The sequence below is a fragment of the Hemitrygon akajei genome, unplaced genomic scaffold (assembly GCF_048418815.1).
Source record: "Hemitrygon akajei unplaced genomic scaffold, sHemAka1.3 Scf000075, whole genome shotgun sequence".
NCBI lineage: Eukaryota > Metazoa > Chordata > Chondrichthyes > Myliobatiformes > Dasyatidae > Hemitrygon > Hemitrygon akajei.
The window spans coordinates 181,184-202,807 of NW_027331961.1; the positions used below are offsets into that span (position 1 = coordinate 181,184).

The following is a 21,624-nucleotide window of genomic DNA, read 5'->3' on the forward strand; positions in this document are numbered from 1 at the left end:
ACAAAGCAACTGGAGAATGTGTGATCCAGCAGACTGCACCATGTGTAATCCCGTTGCTGGTCTTTGTGTGACACAGACTACTGGACAGTTAGTGACCGAGGGAGATTTTAGCTTGTGGAAATAATCACAGTGATATTTCCCGGTATCACCGGACACCGGTGCATTATGATCCCGTGGTCATCCGTGTGTTCAACTGCTGTGATTAGTATTACTGTGCTTATCGTGCTATTTTACTGGGAGTAAATGTGTCCGGTCACCGGTTTATCGGGATGGTCACCTGACAGGATGTACGGTTCACATTAACCAGCAGAGTTCCACTCCAAATCTGGTCACAACACAGAGGAAAAAAAAACACACAACAACTACACTAAACTACACAGCAATCTAGGACTGCATAAAGTGCACAAAACAGTGCAGACATTACAATAAATAATATACGTGACAATAGGGCAGTAAGGTGTCATGTCAGGCACTGGGTATTGCGGAGTCTGATAGCTTGGGGGAAGAAACTGTTACATAGTCTGGCCGTGAGAGCCCGAATGCTTCGGTGCATTTTCCCAGATGGCAGGAGGGAGGAGAGATTTTATGAGGGTTGCATGGATCCTTTATAATGCTGCTGGCTATACGGATGCAGCGTGTGGTGTAAATGTCCCTAATGGTGGGAAGAGAGACCCCGATGGTCATCTCAGCTGATCTCACTATACGTTGCAGGGTCTTGCGATCTGAAATGGTGCAATTTCTGAACCAGGCAGTGATGCAGCTGCTCAGGATGCTCTCAATACAACCACCTTAGAATGTGATGAGGATGGGGGGTGGCAGATGGACTTTCCTCAGCCTTCGCAGAAAGTGGAGACGCTGCTGGGCTTTCTTTGCTATGGAGCTGGTGTTGAGGGACCAGGTGAGATTCTCCGCTAGATGAACACCAAGAAATGTGTTGGAGCACTCCGTGCTCAGTGTGATGGTGTGATGGTGTTGGAGATGGAGAATTAATCCAATTTTGTATCTGTAGGCAGGTTCAAGACATGGTTTTTTGTTCAGTTGGGTGAGAGCGGTGGAGACCTGGGATATCTGAGTTCAAGCCTACATTTTCCTTTTTATATTCACAGAGCCAGAGTTTACAATCTCTGACCTCCTGGCGCAGGGGGAGGAATATCGACTGTACCAACTGACAAAGTTCTACAGGGACAGACTCAAACAAGCAATTGAAGAAAAGGTTGAGAGACTGGGTTGGATGTTGACAAAGGAGGGACATTTCAGTAGAGAAGAAAATGAGGTGAGTGCAGTTCGTGTATTGTCACTGATCTGCTGGTATCAGGGGGAATAGTGATCAACATTAATCTCCTGGACGTTTTAGGAGATCGACTTGGGAATGGAGACTTTGATCTCTGACTTGTCTCTCGCAGATCTGGTTTCAGTTTTTAAGGTGGGGAGCACTGGGAACTGCAGGTTTAGCATCACCTTTTCTTGTATCACCTGCTGTATTTATCAGTGTGAAGTAAGAGCAGTGGCTGCATATCTGGACTTCCAAAAGGCATTCGGTCTGAAACTAATTTCAAATCTTGGCTGAACCGTCGGGTAGCTTCACCTCATCTCATTAATCCAGGATGAGTATTAAACTGTCAATTGGGCCAATCGGCTTCACTGCGGTACCTGAGGGAGGGAAACCAGCTAACCACAGCTTGTCTTGGTTCCGTGAGTTCCCAAACAATGTGTGGCTGACTTGTCATAGTCACAGCAAAGTACAGTGCAGAAACAGGCCTTTTGGCCCATCTATTCCATGCCAGACTACCGAATCTAATTCCCATTGACCTGTACCGGGCCATGGCGCTCTATACGCTCATTACGCAAGCATCTATTCAGAATTCTCTTAACCACTTGCACTACTTTCCCTGCTAGCTAGTTTTGCACTCTCACCACCCTCTGAGTAAACCGGTTTCACTTTTGTACCCTTTGAACTTTTCACCTTTCACCCTTTAGTGATAACCCCTTGTTGCAGTACCTCTTTACCTCAGTACAAAATGCCTGCTTGCATTTATCCTATCTATATCCCAACGTAATTGTGTACACTTCTATCAAATCTCCGCTCAATCTTTCATGTTCCAATGAATAAAGTCCTAATCAGTTCACTCTTTTCTTATAAATTAGGTCTTCCAGTCCAGGTAACATCCTGGTAATGTTTTTTTCTGTACTCTTTCAAACATTTCCATCTGTCCTGCAGGTAGGTGTGCAGAACTGCACATAATATCCAAATTAGGCCTGTCTAACGTCTTATACAACATCATATTGTACACGATATTTTCAATTACCAAGGATAATGCGCTAAGAAACTTTCTTTCAGAGCCTATCAACATTTGCTGCCACTTTCAATGGCTTATGTACCTGTATTCCCAGATCACTTTGTTCTACCGGTCGCTGTGTAAGACCTACCCTGATTGGTCCATCCAAAGTGCAACATCTTGCACCTGTCAGCATTAAATTGCATCGGCCCCTTTTAAACCCATTCTCCGGTTGGTCCAGACCTCACTGCAAGCTCTTGTAATCAACCTCTTTGTCAACTGCTCCTTCCCAATGTTTGAGTCATCAACAAATTTGCTGATGCTCTTAACCGTAATTTCATCCAGAACATTGATATAGATGACAAACAACAACAGGCACAGCACCGATCCCCGTGACACTGCACGAGATACAGGCGCCAAACAGAAATGCAACAGTCTATAGTGACACTCCGGATTCTTTCTAAAAAGTTAGTGTCTAATCCAGTTTACTACTTTATCTTGAATGCTAAGCAACTGAATCTTCTAGACCGACCTCCTGTACGGGACCTTGTCAAATACCGTGCTGAAGTCCATGTAGACAATATCCACAACGTTGCCTTCATCAACTTTCCTGGTAACTTCCTCGAAAAACTCTGAGACTGATTAGATGTGAAAGATCACGCACAAAGCTGATATCTTATGACCACAAACATCAATAGTTTGATCTAAAAGGGCAGAAGAAAGCACAAAACATAAAATAAATCTGGTGACTAGCTGATATCTCATGATCCCAAAAAAATCAACAGGTTGTCCTGAAAGGGAAGAAGATCAACAGGATTTCCTGAAACGGAAGCGGCAAACAAAAAAAAACAACTGCTAACTTGCTGAATATCTAACTAATGAGAGACAGGGACACACCATCTCAGGTCACTCTCCTTGGAGCTCACAAACAGTGATTGTCTTGTCCTGGATCTCACCTATTCAGCCATGAGTGGTATTAGAAAATCAAGTGTGTTACACCCGTGAGTAACTCTGTTCTCGTTGGGATTCATTGGCGCTGTCTGTAATGAATCACACAGGCATTATCCAAAGGCAAGAGGTAATCTGTAAATATGATGCTGATCTATAAATTCATCATCTGGAGACGTCTGCTTTACTGGTTAAATTTCTTTCACAACTGTAACTCCTCAGACCTGGTAGCAGTGAAACTGAGGGATTATTTTACAGTGCAGTGGGCCATCAGGGAATTATGCTGATTTATTTCATAATTGTTGTCCATTATTCCCTACTGATATCTGTTCTAGGAGATCAATCATTCAAATCCGGGACACAGAACATAGAACATAGAATAGTACAGCACAGTACAGACCCTTCGGCCCACAATGTTGTGCTTACCCTTAAACGCTGCCTCTCTTATTTCTCAGAGCAATGTCCTAAGCCCATCCATATTCAGTTACCTTAATTCCATCATAGGTGTATGTTGCTTGAAGACTATTCAATGTTTAATTCATAATTCCTCAGTTAATCAGGAAGCCCATGCCTGCATTCAGGAAGTCATTACCATTTTACGGTATGAGTGTCAGGCAGTAACCATCTCCATTATAAGATAGCCGCATTGACATTTCTTAATCTTCTTTTGTCTTTATACATCATGAGACCAAAAGGCATCAGAACACAATTGGCCATTAGGCCCATCGATTCTGCTCCGCCATTACATCATGGGTGATGTACTATCCCCCTCAACCCCATTCTCCTGCCTTCTCCCAGTGAACTTTGCTGACCAGACTAGTCAAGAACGTACCAACCTCTGTTTTAAATATACTCAATGACCTGGTCTCCGCAGCTGTCAGTGCCAATGAATTCTGCAGTTTCACTACTTCTCGGCTAAATAATCTCCTCATTTCTGTTCTAAATGGACGTCCCTCTAATCTGAGGCTGTTCCGTCTGGTTCTAGACTCCCCCACGTAAAAACAACATCTCCACATCCTCTCAATGTCTTTCGATATTCCACAGGTTACAATTAGATTCCCCCCTCATCCTCTCACACTCCAGCTATTACAGGTGCATCCAGGATCCATTCCCATCAAAATCTGGTTTAATATCACAGGTTCTGTTCGTTTAGATTCCTCTCTGGATTTTTCACAACGCCATCACATATTTTCTCTGATCAGGGGATCAAAATATGCGAGTGCGGTCTGGCCAGTGTTTGTTCTTATATTCTGATCCTCTCGAAATGAATGCTAGCATTGTATTTGCCTTTCCGAACAGACTCAAACTGCATGGAATCCTGCACCAGGTCTCCAGAGACTCTTTACAACTCTGATTTCTGAATTTTCTCCCAGATTCAAAAATAGTCTACGTCTTCATTATTTCTGCTAAAGTATATGGCCACGTACCTCACTATACTACATTCCAATTGCCACTGATGTGTCCATTTTTTCATAGGTCCATGTCCTCCCGCGAAATCTCTGCTTTCTCAACACTTCCCCTCCCTCCCCATATCTTCGTAACGCCCACAATAATGGCCATAAAGCCTACAAATCATTGACATAACGGAAAAAGAAACTGTCCCAAAACCAACCACTGCATAACACCACTGGTCACCAACATTCGACCAGAGAAAGCCCTATTTGTTCCCATTCTGTGCTTCCTGGCAGTCAGACAAATCTGTCTGGAGAAAATCTTGGATCCTCTATCCATGCCAGTGTCTTTCTTGTCCTACTTTCGGCCCTTGTTAAACGGCGTCATGTGGGACACCTGGTCAAATGTCCTCGGGATGTCCAAGTAAAGAACTTGCACTGACTCTCTGTTGTCGACCCAGCATGCTGTTCTCTCAAAAAATTCCAACAGTTCTGTCAGGCAAGATTTCCTTCCATGGATGTTGGCCTTTTTCTTATCATGTGCGTCCAAATACCCCGAAACCTTATCCTCAATTATCGACTGCTGACATCTTCCCAAACGCTGATCAGACTAACTGGCCTACAGTTTAAAATGATCAGTCCTCCGGAACCATTCCAAAATCTAGTGATTCTTGAGTGATCATTACTAATGTCTCCACAATCTCTTCAGCCTCCTCTTTCAGAAGCAATCGGGTGAGTTGATCTGGACTCATCTATCTTCAGAACTTTCAGCTTACCAAGTGCCTTCTCCGCAATAATTGCAAACAGACTCACTTCTGCCACCTGACATCCTCAAATATCTGGCACGTTCTAGTGTTTTTACAGTGAGGACTGACGCAAAATGCCGACCAATACCTTCCGGCATTTCCTTGTCCCCTGACAGTACCTCTCCACTGTCATTTTCCAGTGGTCCAATATCCACTCTCCTCTCTTTCAATCTTCATATATCAGACGGACGTTTTGGTAAGCTATTTTACATCATTCTCTAGCCTACCTTCATATTTCATATTTTCTCTATTTACGGTTTTTGAATTGCCTTCTGTTGATTTGTAGAAACATCCCAGTCCTCCAGCTTTCCACTATATTTTGTAATATTCTGTGCCCTCTCCTTTGCTTTTGTGCTGCTTTGACTACCTCGTCAGCCACGGTTGATCATCCTCCCTTTAGAATAATTCTTCATCTTTGTGATCATTTGTCCTTCACCTTCTGCATTGCTCCGAGAAACTTCAGCCATTCCTGTTCTGCCATTGTCCCTGTTAGTGTCATTTTCGAATTTATTATTGCCCAGCTCCTCTCTCATGCCGAGGTAATTCCTTTATTCTACTGTAGCACTGATACCTCTAACTTTACCTTCTCCCTTTCAAACTGCTGGCTGAATGTTGCTATTCTATGATCACTGCCTCTTAAGGGTTTATTTAGCTGAAGCTCCCTAATCAAATCTGGTGCAATACACAACACAGAATCCAGATCCGCCTTTCCTATAGTGGCCTCAACCATAGGCTTCTCTCAAAAGCCATCTCATAGGCATTCTGTAAATACCCTCACTTGGGATTCAGCACCGACCTGATTTTCCAAACTACCTGCATATTGAAACTCCCCGTGACAATTTTAGCATTGACCTTTTTCCATGCCTCTCCTCTCCCCCGTTGTAATTTGTAGCCCACATCCTGGCTACTGTTAGCACGCCTGTATATAATTTCCATCAGATCAGGGTCATTTTACCACATCGTCTAATCTGACATCACCTCTTTCTCAGGACTTTTCATTTTTAATGACAGCAGTTTCGACCCAACACTTTCACCTACCTGCGTATCCTTTCGATTCAATATTTATCATTGGATTTAAGCACCCAACTATAAGCTTTTGTCAGCCACGATTCAGTGATGCCCGCCATCCATTTGTTTTTGCTCTCTCTCTCTCTCCCCCTCTTCCGTTCTTGTTGTCACATCTTGTTGATGTAATGCTGCACATTGACAGATCGAGGAAATTAATCACATTGCATCTACTGCAGGGTGTCAGGAAATCCTTATTCTTACACAATATTGATTTAGAATTTCCTTCAGTTACTGTTTCTCTGTTAATGACTGAACCCAGAGAGGATGAGGCAACAGCCCAGTGACTGCATCTGTTCTGAAGCTACTGGTGCCATGAACAGATACTTTCCTGCACATTCTCCATGTCTGTCTGTCTGCTCCACAATAAGTTCATTGTTTCCTTTTGTAGAAAGTCACTGAGCTGACAGAGAAGGGAAACCGGACAGAGAGTTCCAGACTCTTCCTCAGTTTGGTGAATGGCAAAGGCTCCCGGGCCCGGAGGGCGATGTGGGAATCCTTTCTGATGTGGAGGACTGAGTTACCGAAGTTGGACAGAATACTGAGGGAAATACAGGAACTCGGTATGTTAAAAACACGCACTGAACACAAAGACACATTGAGATAAACATTTTAGTTATTTTAATTATTTTAGTTCTGTTTCCATGGATTTGTTTTATATTTAAACAGGTCCTGATCCACAGGAATACATGAACATCGGCCAAGGTTTATCTGAATTACCCACTCAGCTGATAGGTGAGTGATCAAATGCACAGTTCAAACCACATCTCAAGTGTTAGTCTGTGACTTGGCAAAGCCTGGGAATCAAAATTCGCCATTAATTATTCGCTGGATTCAAGTAACAATTCAACGAATCTCTCTTTGCAGCCTGAATATTCTACAATATAGTTTTCTATTAATCCAGCTGTTGGTTCTGCTGAAGCCTTCACTCCAGGTCCTAACGCTTTGGGAATCCCAACACATCCTAGGCAGGCTCCTGATACACTGTATGACCCAGTCCAGGTGACTTTTCTATCTTCAGACCTTTCATCTTCCAAGCCCCTTTTCCTTTGTAATAGCACTACACGCAATTCTGTTTGCTGATGATCTTTACCTTTTGGAATTCTGCCAGTGACTTGCACAGAGTTTGTCTGGCATTTCCTTTTCACCCATTACTGCAACTACAACAGCAGTTTCTAGTGGTCCGATATTGACCCTCTCCCTTTTTTCACTCTTTATATATCCGGGAAAGAAAAAAAAAATACTTTGGTATCCTTTCTTATATTATTGACCATTTCCTTGCATTTCCTGCACATTCATGTATAACTAGGAGCATCTATAACATAGTTGCCTCTGACATGACCCTAGTCACTAGACTCTAGACACTAGAATACTACAGCACAGTACAGGCTCTTCCGCCCTGGATGTTGTGTCGACCCATGTATTCCTTTAAAAAGTGTACTAAACCCACACTACCCCGTGACCCTCTATTTTTCTTTCATCCATGTGCCTGTCCAAGAGGTTCTTAAATACCCGTAATGTTTTAGCCTCCACCACCATCCCTGGCAAGTTGTGCAGGCACCCACAACCCTTTGTAAAAAAACTTACCCCTGATGTCTCCCCTAAACTTCCCTCCCTTAACTTTGTACATATGCCCTCTAGTGTTTGCTATTGGTGCTCTGGGAAACAGGTTCTAGCAATCCACCCTATCTATGCCTCTCATAATTTTTTAGATCTCTAACAGGTGCCCTCTCATCCTTCTACGCTCCAAAGAGAAAAGTTCCAGCTCTGCTAACCTTGCTTCACATTACCTGTTCTACAAACCAGGCAACATCCTGGTAAATCTCTTCTGCACCCTCTCCATAGCTTCCACATCCTTCCTATAATGAGGTGACCGGAATTGAACACAATACTCTAAGTGCGGTCTCACCAGAGATTTGTAGATTTGCAACTTGGCCTCTCTACACTTGAACTCAGTCCCCCTATTAATGAAGCCTAGCATCCCATAGCCCTTCTTAACTATCCTATCAACCCGTGCAGCGACCTTAAGGGATGTATGGATTTGAACCCCAAGGTCCCTCTGTTCATCCACACTCTTAAGTAACCAACGATTAAACTTGTACTCAGCATTCTGGTTTGTCCTTCCAAAATGCATCACCTCACACTTATCCGGATTGAACCCCATCTGCCACTTTTCTGCCCAAATCTGCACCATGTCTATATCCTCTTGTAACCTTCGAAAACCTACAGCTCCATCCACATCTCCTCCAATCTTCATGTCATCCACAAATTTACTCACCCATTCTTCCACCTCTACATCCAGGTCATTTATAAAAATCACAAATATCAGGGGTCCCAGGACAGGCCCCTGCGGCACTCCACTAGTCACCGACCTCCAGGCAGAATACTTTCCTTCCACTACTACCCTCTGCTTTCCTCCTGTAAGCCAATTATTTATTCAAACAGCCAAGGTTCCACTTATCCCGTGCCTCATGATTTTCTGGATGAGTCTCTCGTGAGGGACCTTGTCAAATGCCTTGCTAAAATCCATGTAGACCACATCTACTACCGTACCTCCGTCAATTGCTTTTTGTTACCTCTTCAAAAAACTCAATTAGCCTCGTGAGGCACGACCTTCCCTTCACAAAGCCATGTTGACCCAGATAGTAAATTCCAGGCACCCAGAACTCTGTTAAAAAGCGACCCACAATTGCTGTAAATGTACCCCATCTCACCTTAACCAAATGCCCTCTGGTATTAGACACCAGTCATATGTAAAAAAAAAATGACAAACAAAATACAGGCTGTCGACCCAAACTCTTATCTCTCAAACTTGTACACCTCAAACAGGACATAGAGGGTAGTAATCTCCAGATTGCTGCCTTTGCCACGTGCCAGTGAGGGTAAGAGTCCGATGCTCTGGCAGATAAACACGTGGCTGAGAAACTGGTGTAGGGGACAGGGGTTCAGATTTCTAGATCATCGGGACCTCTTCAGGGGCAGGTGGGACCTGTGCAAGAGAGACGCGTTACACCTGAACTACAAGGGGACCAATATACTTGCAGGGAGGTTTGCTAGTTTTATTGGGGAGGGTTTAAACTAGATGGGAACCAGAGTGCCAGAGTAGATAGTGGAACGGGGATAAAAATAAATGATGTTGGTAGTTCATGCAAAGTCACAAATAGCAAGGTTGTGTGTGGTTGTAATAATCTTCTGAGGTGTGTATATTTCAAAGCGTGGAGAATTGTGGGAAAGGTAGACGAGCTGAGGGCCTGGATTGACACATGGAATTACGACATCATAGCCATTACTGAAACTTGGTTACAGGAGGGGCAGGAATGGCAGCTCAGTGTTCCAGGGTTCCAATGTTTCAGACGTGATAGAGACAGAGGGATGAAGGGTGGGTGGTGGCTTTGCTAGTCAGGGAAAATACTACAGCAGTGCTTTGACAGGACAGATTAGATGGCTTGTCTACTGAGGCCATATGGGCGGAGCTGAGAAACAGGAAGGTATGACCACATTAATAGGGTTGTATTATGGACTACCCAATAGTCAGCGAGAATTGGAGGAGCAAATCTGCAAAGTGATAACAGACAACTGCAGCAGACAGAAATTTGTGATTGTAGAGGATTTTAATTTTCCACACATTAATTGGGACTCCCATACTGTTAAACGTCTAGATGGGTTAGAGTTTGTAAAATGTGTTCAGTAAAGTTTTCTAAATCAATGTATAGATGTACCAACTAGGGAGAATGCAATATTAGATCTCCTATCAGGAAATGAGTTAGGGCAGGTGACGGAAGTCTGTGTAGGGGAACACGTACAATCCAGTGATCATAACGTCATTAGTTTCAACTTGATCATGGTTAAAGATAGATCTGGTTCTCGGGTTGACTTTCTAAACCTGAAAAGGGCCACATTTGAAGAAATGAGAAGGGATCTAAAAATCGTAGATTGGGACAGGTTGTTCTCTAGCAAGGATGTGATTGGTAAGTGGAAGACCTTCAAAGGAGAAATTTTGAGAGTGCAGAGTTTGTACGTTCCTGTCAGGGTTAAAGGCAAAATGAATAAGAATAAGGAGCCTTGGCTATCGAGGGATATTGGAACTCTGATAAAGAAGAAGAGATGTATAACATGTATAGGCAACAGGGAGGAAATAAGATGCTTGAGGAGTATAAAAAGAGTAAGAAAATACTTAAGAAAGAAATCAGGAGGGCTAAAAGAGGACATGAGGTTGCTTTGGCAGTCAGGGTGAACGATAATTTTAAGAACTTCTACAGGTATGTTAAGAGCAAAAGGATTATAACGGACAAAATTGATCCTCTTGAAGATCAGAGTGGTCGGCTATGTATGGAACCAAAAGAAATGGGAGAGACATTAAATGGGTATTTTGCATCTGTATTTACTAAGGAAACTAGAATGGAGTTTATGGAAACAAGACAAACAAGTAGGGAGATCATGGAACTTATACAGATTAAAGAGGAGGAGGTGCTTGCTGTCTTGAGGAAAATCAGAGAAGTTAAATCCCCAGGACCTGACAGGGTATTCCCTCGGACCTTGAAGAAGACTAATGTTGAAATTGCAGTGGCGCTGGCATAAATATTATGTCGATATCCACGGATCGGGTGCCAGAGGATTGGGGGATAGCTCATGTAGTTCTGTTGTTTAAAAAAGGCTCAAAAAGTAAGCCGTGAAATTATAGGCCGGTAAGTTTGACATCGGTAGTAGGTAAATTATTGGAAGGAATACTAAGAGATAGGATCTCCAGGTATTTGGATAGACAGGGACTTATTAGAAAAAGTCAGTATGGCTTTGTGCATGGTAGATCATGTTTAACCAATCTATTAAGAGTTTATCGAGGAAGTTACCAGGAAAGTGCATGAAGGGAAGGCAGTGGATGTTGTATACATGGACTTCAGAAAGGCCTTTGGCAAGGTCCCGCATGGGAGGTTAGTTCGGAAGATTCAGTCGCTAGGTATACATGGAGAGGTAGTAAATTGGATTAGATATTGGCTCAGTGGAAGAAGCCAGAGAGTGGTAGTGGAGGATTGCTACTCTGAGTGGAGGCCTGTGACTAGTGGTGTGCCACGGGGATCAGTGCTGGGTCCATTGTTATTTGTCATCTATCTCAATGATCTGGATGAGAATGTGGCAAATTGGATCAGCAAATTTGCTGATGATACAAAGATTGGAGGTGTAGTGGACAGTGAGGAAGGTTTTCAAAGCTTGCAGAGGGATTTGGACCAGTTGGGGAAATGGGCTGAAAAATGGCAGATAGAGTTTAATGCGGACAAGTGTGAGGTATTGCACTTCGGAAGGTCAATCCAAGTCAGAACATACAAGGTAAATGGTAGGACACTGAAGAGGGCAGTAGAACAGAGGGATCTGGGAGTATAGATACATAATTCCCTAAAAGTGGCTTCACAAGTAGATAGGGACGTAAAGAGAGCTTTTGGTACATTGGCCTTTATAAATCAAAGTACTGAGTATAAGAGTTGGTATGTAATGGTGAGGTTGTATAAGGCATTGGTGAGACCGAATTTGGAGTATTGTATGCAGTTTTGGTCACCTAATTACAGGAAGGATATTAATAAGGTTGAAAGAGTGCAGAGAAGGTTTACAAAGATGTTGCCGGGACTTGAGAACCTGAGTTACAGGGAAACTTTGAATAGGTTAGGACTTTATCCCCTTGCATATTAATCCAGCTCCTTTGTTTACCCTCTCAACCCCAGATCCATTGATGTCAATAGGGGTTAGCCCGTCTCCATTCCTCTTGTCTTTGCAACATTGCATCCAGCTCCTTTGTTTTTGCGATATTGAGGGAGAAGTTGTTTTCTTGTCACCACTGTGTCAGTGTGGTGACTTCTTCTGTGCAGGCTACCTCGTTATTATTTGAGATTTGGCCAATAAATATAGTATCCTCAGCAAATTTAATTAGCAGATTGGAGCTCTGGGTGGCAACACAGCCATGCGAAAACAGAGAGTAAAGGAGGGAGCTTAGGACACACCCATGAGGGGCTCCTGTGTTGAGGGTCAGAGGGGTAGAGATGAGGGAGCCCACACTTACCACCTGCTGCTGATCTGACAGGAAATCCAGGACCCAGCTGCACAAGGCAGGGTGAAGGCCGAGGTCTCTGAGCTTCTTGTCAAGCCTGGAAGGAAAGATGGTATTGAATGCTGAACTGTAGTCTAATAACATCATTCTCACATAAGCATCCCTCTTCTCCAGATGTTTAAGGAGGTGTGCAGAGCAGTGGCTATTGTGTCATCTGTTGATGGGTTGCGTCGGTAGGTGAATTGTAGGGGGTCCAGTGTGGGTGGTAACAAGCTGCAGATGCAGTCCTAGACCAGTCTCTCAAAGCATTTGCTTATTATTGAGGTGAGGGCGACAGGACGCCAGACGTTCAGGCATGTTGCCTTAGTTGTTTTAGGTCCAGGAACAATGGTGGATGATTTGAAGCAGGAAGGAACTCTACACTAGGAGAGGGTGAGATTAAAAATATCCGTAAATACACCTGCCAGTTGTGCCACGCGCATCCTGAGTACCCGCCCTGGGACGCCGTCCGGTCCCGCAGGCTTGCGACTGTCCACACGTTGGAAACACCTGCGAACTTCAGCGTCAGAGATGACCAATGTGCAGGTCGCTTTGTCGGCTCTCCTCGGGGTCTCAGTGCTGGCGATATCGAACCGAGCGTAAAGAGACTTAGATCCTCTGGGAGACAGGCAGCGATGTTGGCAGCACCACTGCACTTAGCTCTGAAGTCTGCATTGGAGTGCAGAGCTTGCCATAAGCTGTGTGTGTTGTTGGTGGAGAGCTGTGCCTGAATACGATCTCTGTATTGTCGTTTCGCTGCCTGGATGACTTTGCACAGATCGGAGCTGAATTTCTTGAGCTCCTGCTGATCACCGGCAATGTAAGCAGTCGGTCACACGGCAAGTGCTTTTCACACGGAACTGTTGATACAAATTTTGTGGTTTGGGAAGTCCTGACCGATTTCTGAAGGAAATCATCTCCCCTCTGTGACAATAACACACAACTGGGGGATGTTGTTATTACACAGCTGTGATAATAACAGCCGGGAACTCTCTTGGCAGCCGGAAAGGTTTACACAGCAGCACCAGGTACTCCAGATCCGGGGAACAAAAGGGTTTGAGGGCATGGACATTCCGGGGTTCCACCAAGCATTAATGATCATGAAACATACCCTAAATCCTGTTCTCTTCCCAAATAGGGTATGTGTGTGTGTGTGTGTGTGTGTGTGTGTGTGTGTGTGTGTGTGTGTGTGTGTGTGTGTGTGTGTGTGTGTGTGTGTGTGTGTGTGCGTGTCTGTGAGGGGGGGTGGTGGTACTGGATGACGACACGATTGTTGGTGACGGTAGGGGCCAATTCTGGATCTGTGGACTCGGGAGCAGTTGGGACAGAGGGACAGCTGGGATGCAGGCGCTTGGGTAGTTGGATCCTTCTTGCATCCCCTCTTCTTTTCAGCAGTCGCTCTTCTGGGTTCCTCAAAATTTCTGGCTTTTCCGTGGATCTGCGGCTGCCACTCGTTGACCTCCATATTTACCTGAGAGAGCCTCTGCTTAATTTGGTCCTTGTACCTCCTGCGCGGGGCACCACGATCTCTCTTGCCCTGAGAGAGTTCTCCGTAGAGTACTGCTTTCGGTAACCTGGAGTTATCCATGCGAGACATGTGGCCTGTCAGACGGTGGATCTGGCTGAGCAGCGAAATGGCTTCAGGGCCTGGAAGTTGAACATATATAGCTGTGCATGTCTGTGTGATTATATGAAATATTAAACTAAATGAGTAGTGCAGAAATAGAAATTTAAAACGCGATTAGTGAGGCAGTATCGATGGGTTCAATGTCCATTCGGAAACTGCATGGTAGAGGAGAAGTTGCTCCTGAATCGTTGAGTGTGCGCCTTACTCCGTTCCTCGTGAACCAGACAGTGATGCAGCCAGTTCCAATGCTCTGCAAGTTACATCTGTAGAAATATTCAAGTGATGCTGGAAACTCCTGATGGAATATAGCCACTGTTGTGCCTTCTCTGTAGTTGCATCGATATATTGGGTCCAGGTTAGATACTCGGAGATATTGACAGCCAGGAATTTGGAATTGCTCACTCTTTCCACATCAGATCCCTCTGTGAGGACTGGTGTGTCATGTTCCCTCATCTCGTCTTTTCTGAAATCCACAATTAGCTCTATTGACATAGATGTCGACAAGGAAGCGTCGAGCCCCTGGCTCAGAGTTGGACACTTCTTCCCAGAAACAGAAGGGATCATTGTAGCAATACAGGACAAGGTTGTTGACACATGTAGTTATCAATAATACAGAATAAATGACTAATAGGTCAAAGACGATATATGCTGAAAATTATAAGAGAAACTACAACCAATCCAACTTTACAAGATCCTGCAGTAGTTCAACTGAATCTCATGACTTGCACAAGCACAATAAAATGGCGGACAACATTCACAAAAACATTGCTTAAACTACAACTGATGAAAAACACCATAATTTACTGAACGTAAATTACTTTTAGAGTTCCACTTTTAGAGTTAGAGTCCTTCATATCATACTGCGTCCGATCATTATTTCAGATAGGATAATACATGATCTGCGTTCGGATGTAATTTTACAGGATAAACAAGCAAAAGCAACTTTTTAAATATATATAGCCATTCGAAACACACATAACTTACAGAAATGAATTAGTAAAAAACAATACCAGAAATATGTTGAATTGAAAGGGCAAAATGAAAGACTATGGAACACGAACAGGGTATTATTTATCCCAATCGTAATATCAATAACTGGTATCATCCTAAAGGCTTTTCAGAATAGTATTAATAAATTAGGCCCACACGGCGATACTTGTGTAAATCATCGAAAACCCATAACACTATACACCACGAGAATAGTCTGAAATCTCCTATCAATTGAGACATGAGTGTGCTTGGCTATGCCTGTACCTCAAGTTTTACCAGTTTAGGCTATGAAAATAATAATAATAATAATAATAATAATAATAATAATAATAATAATAATAATAATAATAATGACTTATTTATAAAGCACCTTTCATCCAGACGATGCCGTTCAAACAGCATCACAACGGGATAAAGTGCAAACTAGAAAATGAAAGACAAAATGTGTCAGTCCTAATATACACCTCAGACTTCTGCACAGTACTGTAGTTTAAGGTGTTGATTTCTAGTTTAGGAACAGAGTCACAAAAAAACTCAACGCTGAACTCCCAATGATCCTTTGGCCTTCTACCGTATCGTCTGCCTGCACTGCATTTTCTCGGCAACTGAAACACTGTTTCCCTGAACTATTCTGTTCCATTTTCCCTTGTACAACCTCATTGCACCGATGTGATGTAATGATCTATTTGGATCGCATGCAGAAAGTTTTCCATTTTACAGTGGGGCTGTCACAATAATAAACCAATTTACCGATTCATTGTCAATAATACAGCGCCCCTTGGTTGCTTAAGATTGTTATAACCGGGGGGGGGGGGGGGGGGGGGTGACAGTGCGGATGAGCTGCCGCGACCTATTAAATGCTCCCAGTGGCGAGTAGCCTCTGTCCAGCTCTTGGCCTTCACGTGCGGTTTAGCCACTAATCCCGGTGGAAGCGTTTCTTCCCACAGGAGAAGGGGCAGAGGTGGGTTACTGGTGCCTTACAACCAGTCGCTTTGGGCAGATGGGGCTTGTCGGCTGTGATTGGCAGCTCACCCAGGAACAGGAAAACTCTGATCTCAAAACTCCACAGCATTGTACCTGTAACCCCTCATGGGGAAGAGTTTGGGAGTAAACCCAATGGGAAAAGCCTGGAGCTGGAGTCCCTGAGTCACTGTTAAATGGTGTTCAACGCAGACTGGCATCTCCTGCGACACCTCTGGTGCCAAGCTGTGTCAGTCTCTGCAATTCCTTTGTGTACATCAGATGCATGGAGAGAGGAGCTTGCTACATCGGCAGAAGCTTCCGCTCCATATCGGAGTGTCCCGGCTTGCAGGGGCAGGACATCCATGGTCGACTCTGACAGACGGAGGCCTCATTAGACAGAGCCCCACACCCCCACAGCAAGACTGATGAGTAGCAGTTGCCAAGACCTCACCACCCTCTCCCACAGACACGATGTACATCACTGAGACAGACGCTTGTGGCTTCTTCCATTAACACAGATTCCATCTTTCCACCAATCCTCCATCAGTGCGATTGAAAACTACCCATTTTCATTTCTGTCATTCCGATGGGTTATCGATCCGCAACTTCACTGTGATTCTCCCGCAGACGCTGCCCGACTTGAGTATTTCCCGCGTATTCTGCTCCAGTTTTGTTGCAAGAGCAGTGGACACCTGTGACTCCCCAGTGTGCAGATTGGCCAAAATGCACAGTGTCCTGCTCTCCATAGTTCCACACCAGATCAACATTAACATCCTCTGCTAATGAGGCAAACAATGCCTTAAATATAGTGAAATGTTATTGTAACGGGAGTGCAGTCAGGACTGCAATAGGATATTCAAGACTCAAAAACTTTATTGTCGTTCCAACCGTACATCAGCTCTGCAGGGCAGAATGAGACAGCGTTTCCCAGGAGCAGTCCAATCATAACATAACAAACGCAACACTAAATAATAAACACAACAATAAATAGTAAAACACAACAGCCACATGTCGCTTTAAATCAAGTTATAAGTGTCCAGTGCCAGTTAAAAGTGTCCAAAGCAGAGTCAGGTCGAGCAGCTATTTAGCAGTCTGACTGCCTGTGGGAGGAAGCTGTTTAGTAGCCTTGTGGTTTTAGTTTTGATGCTCCTGTAATGTTTACCTGATGGCAGAAGAACAAACAGTTCATGGAGAGGGTGTGAGGGGATTTTAATGATGTACCGTGTCTTCTGGAGGCATCGACTCTGAAAGAGGTCTTGGACAGAAGGTAGGGAGACCCCAATAACCTTCTCTGCTCCCCTAACCACCCCCTGCAAGGCTTTGTTGTCGGCAACACTGCAGCTGGAGTACCAGGTTGTAATGCAAAAGGTCAGCACACTCTCAACCACGCCTCTGTAGAATGTAGTTAAGATGTTAGTGGGGAGTGATGCTTGTTTAAGCTTCCTCAGAAAGTGCAATCAGGGGAATGTTCACCTTCACAAATAACTAGAACCAGAACATGAGGATTGGACATTTTCAGGGACATCCATTGCTGTCAATTCCGTGTCTGCGAACAGAATTTTACTTTCTGTCCTATCCATGGAAGCATTGAATTTATTCATGTAATCTCAAACACTGAATGCTGAAATACCGTTATAAAGTTCTTTGTCAGATGAGCCATTTAACGTTTTGAATATGTTCTCTGTTCCCATGGAAGATGTTCAACAGAAACACAAGGAGACTCTGCGGGCACAAACTGAAACTCTGAGAGTGAACACGATCCTGATGACGGAGAAGGTGAAGGTTTTCCAGCTGGCTGATCGATACGCTGAGCTCACGGTCATTTCTACTGTTCGAGATCGGACACTGGTGGAACATGAGCTGCTGGCAAGAGGCAGAGACCATGAGGATTATAGAGAGAAACAACTCCGCAGTCAGCTGGAAAAAATCCGTACTGATCAGTTATTCCAGAGCAGCTTTTCCCGGAGTAAATCCAAAACTTGGAGTTCAGCAGCAGTGGCCGGAGTCCCGGGGATCGGGAAAACAACGATGGTACAAAAGATTGTTTATGACTGGGCCACGGGGAAAATATACCAACAATTCCAGTTTGTCTTCAGTTTCAAATTCCGAGATTTAAACACCGTTAATTGTAGAATAAACCTGAAGGAACTGATTCTGGATCATTATCCTTACTTTAGGAATATCCTGAGAGAAGTCTGGAAGAACCCAGAGGGATTACTGTTTATATTCGATGGTTTAGATGAATTCAAACACAAAATCGATTTTGCGGACAGTCAGAGAGATACAGAACCGAAGCACCAGTGCCCAGATCCCGAGTGGTGGTGTGAAGTGTCTGACATTGTGTACAGTTTAATCCAGGGCAAGCTGCTCCCAGGGTGTTCAGTGCTGGTGACCACCCGCCCCACTGCGTTACATTTATTGGAAAAGGCGGAGATCAGTGTCCGGGCTGAAATCCTGGGATTTGTTAATGAGGAACGGAAGGAATATTTCATCAGACATTTTGAAGATCAGACGGTGGCGGAAGCTGTTTTCAATTATGTGAAGGAGAACGAGATCCTGTACACCATGAGCTACAACCCCTCCTACTGCTGGATCCTCGCTCTGGCACTGGGCCCCTTCTTCACACAAAGAGTTAGGGACCCACAGCGAGTTCCCAAGACCATCACCCAACTGTACTCCTACTATATTTACAACATCCTGAAAAACCATGGCCGTGAGATTGAGAAACCCCGTGATGTGTTACTCAGGGTGGGTCAGATGGCCTACAGAGGAGTGTTGGAGAAGAAGATTGTGTTTACAGATGGAGATTTGATCAACTACAGTCTGCACCCTTCCCAGTTCCTGTCCGGGTTCCTGATGGAACTTTTGGAGAGAGAGGATTCTGCCCAGAGCGTGGTGTACACATTCCCACACCTCACCATCCAAGAGTTTGTAGCTGCAGTCGCACAATTCCTGAATCCACATCCCGGGGATATCCTGAAATTCCTCACTGAAGTTCACAACACGACAGATGGGCGATTTGAGGTATTTCTCCGTTTTGTTGCTGGTCTCTCCTCCCCAATGACAGCTCGGGGCCTGGTGGAGTTTCTGGGTCCATTTCCTCATGAAACAATCTGCCGGGTGATTGATTGGGTGAAGGAGGAGGTTAAACGCAAGAGTGGAAACACAGGGAGTGAAGCTGGTAAAAGGAGCCTCCTGAACACATTGCACTACCTGTTTGAGTCTCAGAATCGTGGACTGGCTCAGGACGCACTGGGATCTGTGAAAACACTTTCATTCAGTGGAATGACACTGACCCCGATTGACTGCGCGGTCCTGTCTCATGTCATCGGACTCTGTGATACAATAAAACACCTCAACCTGGTTGGCTGCCACATTCAGTGTGAAGGAATCCAGCGGCTGGGACCCGGGCTGCACAAGTGCCAGGAGTTGAGGTAACTTGATTTATCTCTCACTCTGAACTGTGAAATTGTTTTATTGTGTCATTTCAATGTAAAGGGATTTGGGTTAAACAGTGATAAATCAGATTGTGATGAATTGTGACAAATGCCCAGGGGATCGGTCAGTAATTCCCCAAGGACGGCAGGATTCTGTGGTTCCTTGTGAAGGAATGTTGAAGACTTCATCAGATCAGTGAACAAAGACCATTGGTTTAATGGTAGTAAATCACAGGAATGGCCGTGTTTCCTGCTGCCTGTGACACGTCCATTGACAATGTTCCTTCTCACTGTTACTGACACCCAGACCGACACTGACTGCAGCAGGTGGGTCAGAGATTCACACCCCCTTCCCGGTGAGGGACAAGAGACCGTCTGCAGACTGTCCCAGTGAGAAGGAAAGAAATACCATTGTGAGATTGTCCTCCCCTGCCCTTGATAGTGTGTGACTTTGCTCACTACCAGATACACAGAGAGCGAGGCTGCATCTCCTCTGGGTCTCTGTTCAGACCCAACACACACGTACAAAGATTTTCTGCATCCTCTCATCCTGTAGGATTATCGTTTACCCTTGGAATCCTCCTGTGGGACTTTTTATCCCAATCCCCCTTCGATTCTTAGGGATCTCGTCCCCATCCCCATTCCTCCTGTGGGCTCTCTATTACCCTTTCCTCATCCTCCAGTGAAATGTCTTTTCCCCACCCCACTTCCTGCGGGATCTTTCTTCCCCATTCCCCTCCCTCCTGTGGGTTCTCTCTTCCCCACCCCCCCTTCCTCCTGTGGGATCTCTTTTCCTCATCCCCCATCCGCCTATAGGATCTCTCTTCGCAAATCCCCTTCATCCTGTGGGATCTCACTTCCCCATCCCCCTCCCTCCTGTTGGATCTCTCCTCCCCATTCCCCTTCGTCCTGTTAGATCTCTATTCCCCATCCCCCTTCCTCCTGTGGGATCTCTCTTCCCCATCCCCCTTCCTCCTGTCAGATCTCTTTTCCCCAGCCCCATCCGCCTATGGGATCTCTCTTCACAAATCCCCTTCAACCTGCCAGATCTATCTTCCCCATCTCCCTTCCTCCTGTGGGATCTCACTTCCACATCCGCCTTCCGCCTGTGGGATCTCACATCCCCATCTCTCTTCCTCCTGTTGGATCTCTCCTCCCCATTTCCCTTCCTCCCGTCGGATCTCTCTACCCCATCCTCCTTCCTCCTGTGGGATCTCTCTTCCCCATCCCACTTCTTCCTGTGGGAACTGACCTCCCCATATTCCTTCATAGAATCGTAAAATCATAGAACACTACAGCACAGAAAACAAGCCATTCGGCCCTTCTGCTCTGTGCCAAAACTTTATTCTGCTAGTCCCATTGACCTGCACCCAGTCCATAACACTCCAGACCTCTCCCATCCATGCATCTATCAGATTTATTCTTAAGTCTTCAGAGTGTGTCCGCATTTTCCACATCAGATGGCAGCTCGTTCCACACTCTCACAACTCTCTGAGTGAGGACGTTCCCCCTAAACCTTTCCCCTTTCACCCTGAAGCAAAGTCCTTTTGTAATTTATCTCTCCTAATCCGTGTGGAAAGAGCCCATTCGCATCTACCCTGTCTATACCCTCGTAATTTTGTAAACTTCTATCAAATCTCCCCTCATTCTTCTGCGCTCCAAGGAACAAAGTCCTAACCTGTTCAATCTTTCCTTGTAACTCAACTCCTGAAGGGCCAGCAACATCCTCGCAGATCTTTTCTGCTCACTTTCAGTCTTACTGATATCCGTCCTATAGTTCAGTGACCAGAACTGCACACAATACTCCAAATTTGGCCTCACCAATGTCTTATACAACCTCACCATAACATTGCAACTCCTATACTCAACTTTGATTTATGAATGCCAGGATGCCAAAAGCCTTCTTTACAACCCTGTCTCCCTGTGACGCCACTTTCAGGGAATTATGTATCTGAACTCCCAGATCCCTTTCTTCCTGCGCACTCCTCAGTACCCAACCATTTACTGTGTATGTCCTACCTTGATTTGTCCTTACAAAATGGAACACC

General features: G+C 44.8%; 1 protein-coding gene across 1 annotated transcript in view; it reads left to right on the top strand.

Annotated features, from left to right (window-relative positions):
• Positions 1-21,624, top strand: part of LOC140722349 (NACHT, LRR and PYD domains-containing protein 3-like) — a 74,555-nt gene that overhangs the window by 16,745 nt on the left and 36,186 nt on the right. Inside the window, exons 5-7 of the mRNA XM_073037114.1 lie at positions 1,107-1,273; positions 6,878-7,049; positions 17,836-19,573. Coding sequence (XP_072893215.1) covers positions 1,107-1,273; positions 6,878-7,049; positions 17,836-19,573 — 2,077 coding nt within the window. The remainder of the gene's footprint in view (positions 1-1,106; positions 1,274-6,877; positions 7,050-17,835; positions 19,574-21,624) is intronic.